The 12,032-nt window shown below is 39.5% G+C and overlaps 1 protein-coding gene across 11 annotated transcripts in view; it reads left to right on the top strand.

Annotated features, from left to right (window-relative positions):
- The window catches only part of CA6 (carbonic anhydrase 6), a 55,516-nt gene that overhangs the window by 40,906 nt on the left and 2,578 nt on the right, over positions 1 to 12,032 (top strand). For all 11 annotated transcript variants that reach the window (XM_069079200.1, XM_069079195.1, XM_069079203.1 and 8 more), the window contains 4 exons: positions 2,796 to 2,891; positions 6,245 to 6,314; positions 8,965 to 9,122; positions 11,860 to 11,983. In XM_069079200.1, the coding sequence (XP_068935301.1) occupies positions 2,796 to 2,891; positions 6,245 to 6,314; positions 8,965 to 9,122; positions 11,860 to 11,983 (448 nt within the window). The remainder of the gene's footprint in view (positions 1 to 2,795; positions 2,892 to 6,244; positions 6,315 to 8,964; positions 9,123 to 11,859; positions 11,984 to 12,032) is intronic.

The following is a 12,032-nucleotide window of genomic DNA, read 5'->3' as shown; positions in this document are numbered from 1 at the left end:
CTTGCTGCTGTGACTTGCACTAGTCACACTTGGCAATACCAGGGTGGCAGCAGAGAAGATGGGTGCATGGGGAAAACCTGGGTTAGGGTTTGTCAAGGTACATGTACCAATAGGACAAAGGGGCAAAGGTTTTGATGGTAGAGGACAGGGCCCACTCAAAATGGTTTCTATGAGGTTAAGTTTATGAGAATCAAAGAAAGTGAAGTGAGAGGCGGTGATGGACAAGAAGAACAGGAAGGGGTGGAGGAATTCATAATGAAGATGAATAATTTTAGGAGGACTAAGGCAGAGGCAGATAAAAGAATAGAGGGAAACTTGAGAATTCTATGTCATGGAGATTGTACAGTTATGGGTGATGAGATATAAGTTATGACCATTCCTGTGAATAGTTAATAAAAAGGGAAGAAATAGGTCATGAAAGTTGAAGAGTCAGGAAGACCTGAGTTCAAGTCCTGCCTTAGATATGTGCTCTGTTTCCCTGAGCAAATCTTTTGGCCTCCCTATCACTCATCTATGAGTTAAAATGAGAGAGGTGTATTCAGGGATCTCTCTTCAATATCTAAATCTATGGTCCTATGGAGTGGGAAGGCAGAGTGTTTGAGAGGACATTAGTTGGTATGTTGAAATCTCCAAGTATGAGGGCAAGGATTGGACAGAAGGGGAAGTCTGTAAACTACATCCTGAATTTTACTGGAGGGCCCAGAAGGCTGGGCTATTACCATAATAAAAGCCTAGATGGGGTGCCATCAATGTTTGGAATGAAACTCAAAGAGGAAGTTGAGTGATGGTGGCAGAGGGAAGGCTTGGAAATAACCATGAGCAGCAAGGAGTGTACCTGTCTCTCCTTCTGGTTCAGTAATGTTAGCAAACATGAGAAAAAGAGCTCCCAGTACTGGAATGGGTAAGCACAAGTGTGATCTCTTCTAGAGAGAGACAAGTTTTTGTGAGCTCAAGAAGATGGAAAAAACATGGACCAATACCATTACTAGATCTATACCCCAAAGAGATCAAAGGAAGAGGAAGAGGATCCATATGTAAAAAAAATATTTATAGCAGCTATTTTTTTGTTGGCAAAGAAAGGGGAAGGATTCTCATCACTTGGGGAATGGCTAAACAAGTTATGATATGTAAATGTAATGGAATACTATTATGTTGTAAGAAATGGCAAGGGGGTTATTTCAGAGAAACCTGGGAAGACTCATATGAACTGATTCAAAGTGAGTAGGACCAGGAGAACAATTAATACGATAACATTAATCTTGTAAAGATAATCACCTGTGAAAAAGCCTTAGGAACCCTGATCAACACAATGATCAACTACAATTCCAAAGGACTCATGATAAAACGTGTTATCTACCTCTAGATAGAAAGCTGATAGATTAAGAGTGCAAATTAAAGCATATTACTTTTTTTCTTTCTTTTTTTTTTTTTTGGAGGAAAGAGACATGGCTAATGCAGAAATTATTTTGCATTACTATACATATTTCTATGGGGTTTTATTTTCATATTGCCTTCTCAATGGGTATGGAAGGTAAAACATTTGGAAATGAAAATAAATTAAAATGCAATTAAAAAAAAGAAAGAATATGGGAAGAAAGGGTGAAGAGTTCTAGAGGACCTAGAATGGAGTAAAGTGTAAGAAGACTGGAAAAGTAGGAGGAAGAGGATAATAACAGCCAGCATTGCCATAACATTTTAAAGTTTTCAAGGGGCTTTATGTATCTTACTGCAGTTGATCCTCCTAACAACTATGGGCAGCTAGGTGAGACAGCAAATAGAGCATTGGGCCTGAAGTCAAGAAAAATCATCTTCCTGAGTTCAAATCGATCCTTAGACATTTACTAGCTGTGTGACCCTGGGCAAGTCACTTAACCCTATTTGCCTCAGTTTCCTCATCTGTAAAACAACCTAAAGAAGGAATGGCAAACCACTGCAGTATCTTTGCTAAGAAAACCCAAAACGGATTCACAAAGAGTCAGACACAACTGAACAAGAAACCCAAATCCTTCAAGTTGTTCTACAGAGGTGTTAATTTTCCTAGGAAGGTGTTAATTTTCTAGGAATACCAGTTCCATGTATCTTTTTCCTGGCACATAGTAATCACTTAATAAATGTTTATTGATTGATTTTAAAGTAGGAGTTCTTAGCTTAGGATATGTGCACTTAAATTTTTTTTTTATAACTATATTTCAATATCATTGGTTTCCTTTATAATCCTTCATATTTTATTGCATACGTTTAATGAAAACATTAGTCTGAGAAGGATCCATAGGCATCACCAGACTACCAAAGGGTCCTTGACACCTCAGATTTTGGGAATCTCTGCTTTTAAACCCTTGTTACCCATTATTATAATTTTCCCTTTGTTCTTTGGTTGTCTAGGACAATGGGCTCCAAAGCAGGGGGTGATGGTATAGACATTGGAAACTCAAGGGACCCATAGCTTGACCCTAAGGGGTGTGTGATCATCTAATTAGGTGGTTGTTCAAGGAAGGAGGGACAGCTCTCTAAGTTGGATTCCTGGAAGCTGCTTTTGACAACATCATTTTTTATTTTTGGACTTACACTGCCTAACATGTTTTTGAATGTGTTGAATTGAATTAGCATCTTACCTGGGGGGAAGGGGCAGGGAACATTGGGAAAGGACTTCCATGGTATCTACCCAATGACTGCTGCATCAGCTTCTTGCAGGGAACCTTGGGACTCAAATGAGAGAAGCCTTGTTTCAGGCTTCTGTGGTTTTTCCTTTAGAGGAACATCCAGACATCATCCTGACATTTGTTTTCTTCCCACAGTTGCACATTTTACACTACAATTCTGAGCAATATAACAGTTCTAATGAAGCCCAAGGACAGACTAATGGTTTAGCTGTGGTCTCAGTCCTCATTAAGGTAAGCTGAATAATTTTTTTGTAATCTTTATTTTTTGGAGGGGGGAATGTAGGGCAATTGGGGTTAAGTGATTTGCCCAAGGTCACACGGCTAGTGTGAAGTGTCTGAAGTCAGATTTGAACTCATGTCCCCCTGACTCCAGGGCTGGTGCTCTATTCACTGTGCCACCTAGCCACCCCTAAGCTCAATCATTTTTACTATGGCTGATTGGGCTCACTTGTCTATCTTATGACCTGGAAACAACCCTCTTCCTCTCTTTTCCTGTTCATTCTGTTTGGGATAGAACTAACTTATGGTCCCCAGAAGCTCCGACCCTGCGGTGGGGTCACTCTTCTACCCAGTCCCTGCTCACCCCTTATAATCTATTTAAGGGAACCACAGATTCCCCTGAAATTTCAGGTCAGCTTTGAGTTATGTTTGAACGGCAGAAATTAGCAAGACCTAGACATAATGGTGGTGATTCCAATATGATCTAAAGACAAGGGTTAAGCATAAAAACTTTCTTAGAAAGATTGGCCATTTTCTCATGATCCCAGTGTATATAAAGGGGGAAGCTGTAATAAGTATTCATTAAGGCCCTACTATGTGATAGGCACTGTGTTAAACACTTTACAAGTATATCTCATTTCATTTTCACAACTTTGAGAGGCAAGTGCTGCTAATTATCTCCATTTCACAGTGGAGAAAACTGAGGCAAATGGAGGCTAAGGGACTTTCCCATAGTCATACAACTGGGAAGTGTCTGAGGCTGGATTTGAACTCAGGTCCTTCTGACGCTAGGTCCAGTGCTCTATTATGACACCACGTAGTGTCTCTAGTTCTGTGTATGATACATGTGGGCTATGGAGGTGAAACTGGTCATCAACACCATTGATGACCACCCATGTTTTCTCTCCACTTACACCCACACCCTCACCTCTAGGAACAGAGTTCTCTCATAATGCTTTGGAATGGGGCTCCTGTCTCTTTTACACCTTGGTGACATCTCTCTAATCCCTAACCTCCCCACCATTTAAGCCCCTAGGCTAAAGCAAGGAGGGCAAATAACAAATCCATCATTAGGGGAAGGAAAGAATCGTTTATTAAGCTCCTACTATGTGCCAGGCACTGTGCTAAACACTTTACAAAGATTATCTCATTCTATCCTTGCAACAACCCTATGAGATAGGTGCTATTGTTCTACCCATTTTACAGAAATGGAGGCAGAAAGAGACAAAGTGACTTGCCTAGGATCACAGAACTAGGAAGTGTCTGATGCTGAATTTGAATTCAGGTCTTCCTGACTCCAGGCTCAGAATTCTATGCACTATGGTACCATGTAACTGCTTTTAGGGGAAAGAACCAAATGTGCCATGCATAATACTACTTAAAACAAGTTCCCTTATTATCGTTTAATAATCACTTATGGCTATTTTCCTTAGGGAAATACACAGAGGTCTAAAAGGGAATCTTTGGTCATTTAATAACCCCTCCTCCCACCAAGTCATCACTCTGAGAGGTACCCTGAGGAAGTGGCCAGAGAGTTGTAGTTCCATTCAAATCTTGCTTCGGCTTTTAGAAGTCATAACATCTTGGCCAAATCAATGTACTTTTTGAATTATTTGTATCTCGGAGTTGTACTGAGGATCAGATGAGACAATGCCTGTGAATCACTTTGTAGCTATAAAGTGCTTTGTGAAAGTTTTTTTTAAAAATTTTTTTGTTGATGTTTTCTGTTTCTTATCTATTCCTCCCCTACCCAGAGAATCATCCAATATAACAAACAGTAATTTTTTTAGAGAGGGGGAAACGTCATCATAACTGATCAATACATTGAAAAAGCCCTCAAACCTGTACAATGTGTAATGCTTGTGGACTTCCCATTTCCAATAAGAGCTAGGTTGAGGGAGTCTTCTTACATTTTTCTGCTTGAGTCTTGCTCGATCTTTATAATTCTGTTACATTTACTTTTGACTTTTTGGTGTACCATTGTTCTTTCCATTTACATTGTTGCAGTCATTGCATATATATGTATATAGTTTCTTTGGTTCTGCTTGCTTCATTCTTCTTCAGTTCATATGGATGTTTTCATGCTTTTTTGTATTAATCACATATTGTTATCTCTTTATAATTTTTATTTGTTTATTTACTGTCCACACCTCTGATTTCATTAGTGTAAGGAATTCCCTTTAAGGAAACTCTGTCCATTAGTGTAAATCAATAACATTCTGCAACTGATGTAGTAAATAGAGGGCAGGCCTGGAGCCTGGAAGAAAAGTTCAAGTTGTCTCTGGAGGTAACTAGATGACCCAGTAAATAGAGTACTGACCCTGGAGTCAGGAGGACCCGAGTTCAAATCCAACCTCAGACACTTACTAGCTGTATGACCCTGGGCAAGTCACTTAACCCTGATTGCCTCCAGGAAAAAAAGATGTCTCTGGCATATATTGGGTGTGTAACCCTGGGTAAATCCAGGTACTTAGATCTTTAAGCCCATGGTTAAAGATTTACCAGCTCTTGGGGGTGGGGTGGGGTGGGGTGAGATGATGTGGCCAGTATGCATTTTTAAGTTTAGCCCGTGTTATTAACATTTTCTCCATGACTTACTTAAGTCTAAGCAATCAAGAAAACAAGCCCTGAAATGGAGTATTTGTCAATTTCTGAAGGCATAAATGCTCATTTTGGACATTTAACAAGTGACTTTTCCAAATTGGTTGGAGCTAACTCTGGCAAATCCTTTCTTTAAGTTATTATTATTTCTAACGAAAAGAACTTTTCCTGAGAAAATCTCAAAGGGCTCTATAAGCATTGTCCCTATGTAGCAATAAGCAAACTGAAGAAGTGAGAGATTGCTTTCTTCAGTCATTTGATAGAAAAGAAGAATAATATTATCTCCAAGAGAAACTCTCCTCATCATCTGCTTTTCCTTGCTTCTTCCCAGAGAGGCCACCTAGACCAGTGGAAAGAAGGCTGGATGTGGAGTCAGGACAGGTCTAAGCTTGAATCCTATCCCCGTCACTTTTTAGCTGAGTGACCATGAGTCAATCTTTATTTTTGTTGTTTGTCTCATTTTCTTTTTTTAAAAAATTAATTAATTAATTTTTAGTTTTCAGTGTTCATTTCCACAAGATTTTGAGTTACAAATTTTTATCCCCACTTTTCATGGGTCAGTCTTTTAAACTTTCTGAGCCTCAGTTTCTCCATCTGTGAAATGGAGATGATAAAACCCAGAGCACCTACTTCCCAGGGCAGTTATAAGAATCAAATGAGATGTTTGTGAAGTGTTCTATTGTCGGCAATTATTATTGTTCCTTTTTCTTCACCATTCTGCACTGCCAATGCACTCCTTCTTTATTCTGTTTTTTCCCCTGTAGGCTAAGGAAGATCAAGAGAATGTTCATTATGAGAAGCTTTTTTCCTATTTGCCTAAGATCTCAAATGTAGGTAAGTCAACACAGCACCGGGGAAGAGGAACGAGCCAAGGGGACACATCAGAGGGAGCAGACAAGAAACAGGCAGTTTGGAATTAAGGACCCCTCTGGGGGGTCAGGTTTCTTTCTCGTCAGGTGGGGCCCTTGGAAGGACTTGTCCATAAACTTTCCTTATGGTGAATAGCTATGTTTGGGGAGCTCTGGGGCATAAATCCCAGGATCATAGGGGACAAAAAGGAATATTATACAGAGGAGAAAAAAATGCAAAATTTGGCATCAGGGGATTTGGGTTCAAATCCTGCCTTTGCCAGTTAGAACCTGTATGACACTGGGCAATTTACGCAATTTTAATTTCTCTGGGCCTTAGTTTCCTCCTCTATAAAATGAGAGTGGCCTATGTGAATTCTAATGATTGCATTAGACTGGATGGCATGAGGGCCTCTCAGCTTATTTCTTCATTTTTTACTATTTTCCCTCATATCCTTGTTAGCAGTGTTGATCTTTTTTTTTTTTTTTTTAAGCAATTAGGGTTAAGTGACTTGCTCAAGGTTACACGGCCAGGTGTTTCTGGGTGGGTGCTAAGTGTCTGAGCCCAGATTCAATCCCCAGGTCATCCTGACACTGGAGACGGTGCTCTTACTCTCTGTGCTACCTGGCCACCCTGAGCAGTGTTGATCTTAACTCTCCAGAAACTTAGTTATTTTCTGGGCAACAATCATTAACCAACAGAGGGTGAAAAGTCTTCTAGTAGAATGTAAGCTCCTTGAGGCCAAGACAATTGCATTTTTGTCTTTATATCTCCAGCAGCTATCAAAGTGTCTGGCACATTGTAGGCTTCTTAATACATGTTTTTTTAAAAAAATAATTGAATTATTATTTTGAGACAGACAAATTAAAAAAGATTTTGAAGTATATCTAAACAATAGCAGAACCAATATTTCAACCTCACTGCCTGCAGCACAGTCACACCCAACATTTTCACCTTCCCCAATAAGTATTTCCCTGGATTGTCACATTTCTTTGGGGCTTGGAATAAGCCTAGATCTACAGATAGCCTAGGGCCTACCATCACCACATGGTACCCTTGGCCTAGGGTTCCCTAGATTCTCAAGGCCAGCCCCAGTGCAGTTATTTTCTGTCTTTGACTCATTAAACCTTTCTTGCTGTAAGGCCTAAATTTGCCTATTTATTACTTCCAATACTTATCCAATACTACAATTCCTACTTATAGCCTCTGAAGAAGTTGTTATTGTTGGGGTGGCTAGGTGGCACAGTGAATAGAACACTGGCCCTGGAGTCAGGAGGACCTGAGTTCAAATCCAGACTCAGACACTTAACACTTACTAGCCATGTGACCTTGGGCAAGTCACTTAACCCCAATTTCCCTGCCTTCCCCCCTCAAAAAAAAAAGAAATTGTTACTGTTGAGTCATTTCAATCATGTTCAACTCTTTGTGACCCCATTTGGAGTTCTCTTCACAAAGATACTGGAATAGTTTTGCCATTTCCATCTGTAGCTCATTTTACAGATGAGGAAACTGAGGTGAAAAGGGTTAAGTGACTTGCCCAGGGTCATATAACCAGTGTCTGAGGCTGGATTTGAATTCAGGTCCTCCTGACTCCAGGGCTGATGCTCTATCCACTAGGGCTGTCTAATTCCTCTTCCTTGTTCTAATCTTTCAGATACTTGATAACTATTCTGTTCCCCAAAGTGTTCTCTTCTCCAATCTAAACATTCTTAGTTCTTTCAATTGCTCCTCTTGACTTTCTCTGCTTTTTTAAAGTCCCAGCTAAAATCCCACCCTCCACAGGAAGCCTTTTTGGACTGCCCTAAATCTAGCACCTTCTCTCTGTTCTTTCCAATTTATCCTGTACGTACGTAGCTTGTTGGCACATAAGGGCAGACAATGACTTTTCTTTTTCTTTGTAGCCCCAGTGCCATGCCTGGCACATTGCTGTCGTTATCATTCCATCCTTTAAGTCATATCCAACTCTTTATGACCCTGGGGTTTTCTTGGCAAAGATACTAGAGTGGTTTGCCACTTCCTTCTCCAGTTAATTTAACAGAAAAGGGAACTGAGGCAAACAGGGCTAAATGACTTGCCCAGGGTCACACAGCCAGTAAGTGTCTGAGGCTAGATTTGAACTCAGGTCTTTCTAACTTCAGACCTGGTATTCTATCCACTGGATCACCTAGCTGTCCTAAGCCTGGCACATAGCAGGCATTTAATAAATGTTTATCGACTGACTGACTGAAATGGAGGCCCTTCACTGTTTTGGGTGGCCTTCTTTGGATTTGTTCCAGCTTATTTATTTCTTAATTTGAATTATGTTTGAGAATTGACTTTCTAAAGAACTCAAAGGAATTGACTCTTCTCCCTGTGAGGGATAGGATGGGGAGATGACAGAAGGAGGGTTGTTTTAATGGTTCCTTACAACATCCCAGTGATAACCTTTGGATGAACCAAGAGCACTTTCCCATTTAACTTTACTGGAAGAGTAAAATGCAGACCAGGGATAGAGTTTTGACACAACATAGGAAGACTAGGTAGAGCTACAAGTCAGCCTCATGACCCCATTTGTGTGACTTCTCCACCCCAGGGCCATGCTTGCCACAGGTCTACTGAGTGCCTCAATCTCTCTCATTTCCTCTCTCTCTGTTAGGGGACAACGTAACTCTGAGCTCCATTGAAATCCAACACTTGTTGCCCCATGACTACTCAAGGTACTACCGATATAATGGCTCACTGACCACTCCTCCTTGCTCTGAGAATGTCACGTGGACAGTTTTAGCAGAGCCTGTCATCATTTCTAAAGCACAGGTAAACATTCGCTCCCCTGCTATCACTCTTGACAAGTGTTCCACTCGTGGCTTTAGAGAGTGTAAGGAATTAATTCAGCTGCTCCACGTTGTCCCCCGGTTCCTTATGATGTTTATTTCATTCAGTCAATCAGAAAGCATTTAAGTGCATACAATGTGCTAAGTCTGGTACTAAACCCTGCGAGTACAAAGTAAGGCAAAAGCAGTCCCACCTTAGTCAATGTGTGATAGAGTGCTTGGCAAAAATAGAAATGTAAATGACTAGGTATAGACAAGATTTATATAGAGAAGGGCTATAGAACTGTGCATACCCTTTGACCTACTGATACCATTCCTAGATCTGTATCTCACAGAGATCAAAGAAAAAGGCAAAGGACCTATTTATACAAAAATATTTATAGCAGCTCTTTTTGTGGTATCAAAGAATTGGAAACTTAGGGGATACCCATCAATTGGGGAATGACTGAACAAGTTGTGGTATATGATTGTAATAGAATGCTATTATTCTATAAGAAGTGAGGAGTAGGATGGTTTCAGAAAAACCTGGGAAGACTTACATGAACTGATGCAGAATGAAGTGAGCAGAACCAGGAGAACATTGTACACAGTGATGGCAATATTGTACAGTGATTGACTTAGTTATTTTTAGCAATATAATGATACAAAAGAATTCCAAAAGACTTGATGAAAAATGCTAACTCCAGAGGCAGAAATGATGGAGTCTGAATGCAAATTGAAGCATATTTTTTTTGCCTTCTTTAATATTTTTGATTTTTAAATTTGCATTCTCTTTACAACATATCCAATATGGCATGTTTTGCATGACTGGATATATATAATCTATATCAAATCTCTTGCCTTCTCAAGGAGAGGAGAGGGGAAGGAAGGTGGGTATAGACATATTATGGTATTTCTGGGTCAAAGAATACGCAAAATTTTATAGCCCCTTGGGTATAGTTCCAAATTGCTCTCCAGAATGGTTGGGCTAGTTCACAACTCCACCAACACTGCATTAGTGTCCTTTTTTTCCATATCCCTTCCAGGATTTGTCATTTTCTTTTTCTGCCATGTTAGCTAGTCTGATAGAAATGAGGTGGTACTTCAGAGTTGTTTCATATGCTTGTTGATAGCTTTGATTTCTTCTGAAAACTGCCTGTTCATATCTTTTACCATTAATCAATTGGGGAATGACTCTTATTTTTATAAATTTGGATTGGTTCCCTCTATATTTGAGAAATGAGACCTTTATCAGAGAAACTTGCTGTAAAATTTTTTCTCCTAGTTTCATGTTTTCCTTCTAATTTTGACTGCATTGGTTGTGTTTGTGCAAACCCTAGTTGATTTAATGTAATCAAATATATCTTTGTATCTTCCATGATCCTCTCCATCTCTTGTTTGGTCATGAACTCTTCCCTTATCCATCAATCTAACAATATTTTTTTTCTATACTGTCCTAATTTGCTTACGACATTACCCTTTATGTCTAAATCGCATTTCCACTCTGAGCTTATCTTGGCATACAGTATGAGATATTGGTCTATGCCTAATTTTTGCCAGCTACTTTCTAGTTTTCCCAGCAATTTTTGTCAAATATTGAATTCTTGTCCCTAAAGATTGAATCTTTGGGTTTATCAAAGACTAGATTACTGTGGCCATTTACTTCTCTATATTGTGTATCTAATTTATTCCCTTGGTGAACCAAACCATTTCTTATCGAGTATCAGATTATTTTGATAATTACTACTTTGTAATTTGTAGCTTGGGATCTGGTACTGCTGGGCCACCTTCTTTCACTTTTTCTTCATTGATTCCCTGTGTGTCGTCCTAGACAGACTTTCAAGCATTTTATGCTACATGCAGTTATTTTAAGTGGAATTTCTCTGTCTTTTCCTTCTGGGTTTTGCTGGTTAACATGTAGAAATGCTGATGATTTATGTGGTTTTATTTTATATCCTACAACTTTGCCAAAATTGTTCATTGTTTCAACTAATTTTTCAGTTGATTCCCTAAGGTTCTCTAAGTATGTTATCTGGTTTCTAAAACTTTTTCCTGTATTAGGAATCATGGTGGAAAGCTCAGCCCAGACCCTCAAAGTGAGTGGGATGGGTAAAATTTCTAAAACTGTGCTCATGGGAATTAGTGGTTATCTAATGGCCCTTTGAAACCTAAAGCAAATATTAGCATCAGCAAATGTGATTTGGGAAAGCCTGCCTTCCAGACCAGAGATTTAAAGGTCTTTTTAAAAAAAATGCAAGACCATGAGAGCTAGGCCAAGCTGGCCCAAGTCCCTGACCAAATGGATGGTTGATCAGGAAGGTGGGTCAGGGGATATCAAGGGAGTATCATGAAGAAATGGCTTATCTACCTCCTGACTAGCCACCTCCTGGCAGGGAGATGATAGGCTAATAGACAGGATGAGACACTCTTTTGGGCATGATCAATATGGGAATTTATTTTTCTTGACTATACTTACTTTTTACAAGGGTTTTATTTTATTTTATTTTCCACTGGGTGTGAATAGAAAAGAAAAATAAATATTTGGCAATTGAAAAAAAATTAATAAAAAACCCCCCAGAAATGGTTTATGTTAAAAGTATAAGGATTCACTTCTCTTAGGTTGCTAATAATCTCATGACTGGTTCAGTAACAAGGTCCCAATTCTATCCTGGAAGCTAACTAAGCCCTCTTGTCCTTACTTCCCCTGTATAATGAATGTCTCCTGTGTTACCTCCCTACAGCTGGATGAACTACAGAACTTACTCCTAAATAGTAATCATCAGTCACTTCAAAATAACTTCCGGAAGGTTAAGCCCCTCAACAATAGGAGAGTCGAGGCCAATTTCTCACCTAAAGAAGAAAAAGGTCAGTGAAAGTCAGAACCTCTGTGCTAGTCCTTGGGGATGGAGTTTTC

This window comes from Petaurus breviceps, unplaced genomic scaffold (genome assembly GCF_028583685.1).
Source record: "Petaurus breviceps papuanus isolate PSGF00001 unplaced genomic scaffold, PetGlider_PUasm1.0 91041, whole genome shotgun sequence".
In the NCBI taxonomy this organism is placed as follows: Eukaryota; Metazoa; Chordata; class Mammalia; order Diprotodontia; family Petauridae; genus Petaurus; species Petaurus breviceps.
This window is presented reverse-complemented; position numbering and strand designations above follow the sequence as displayed.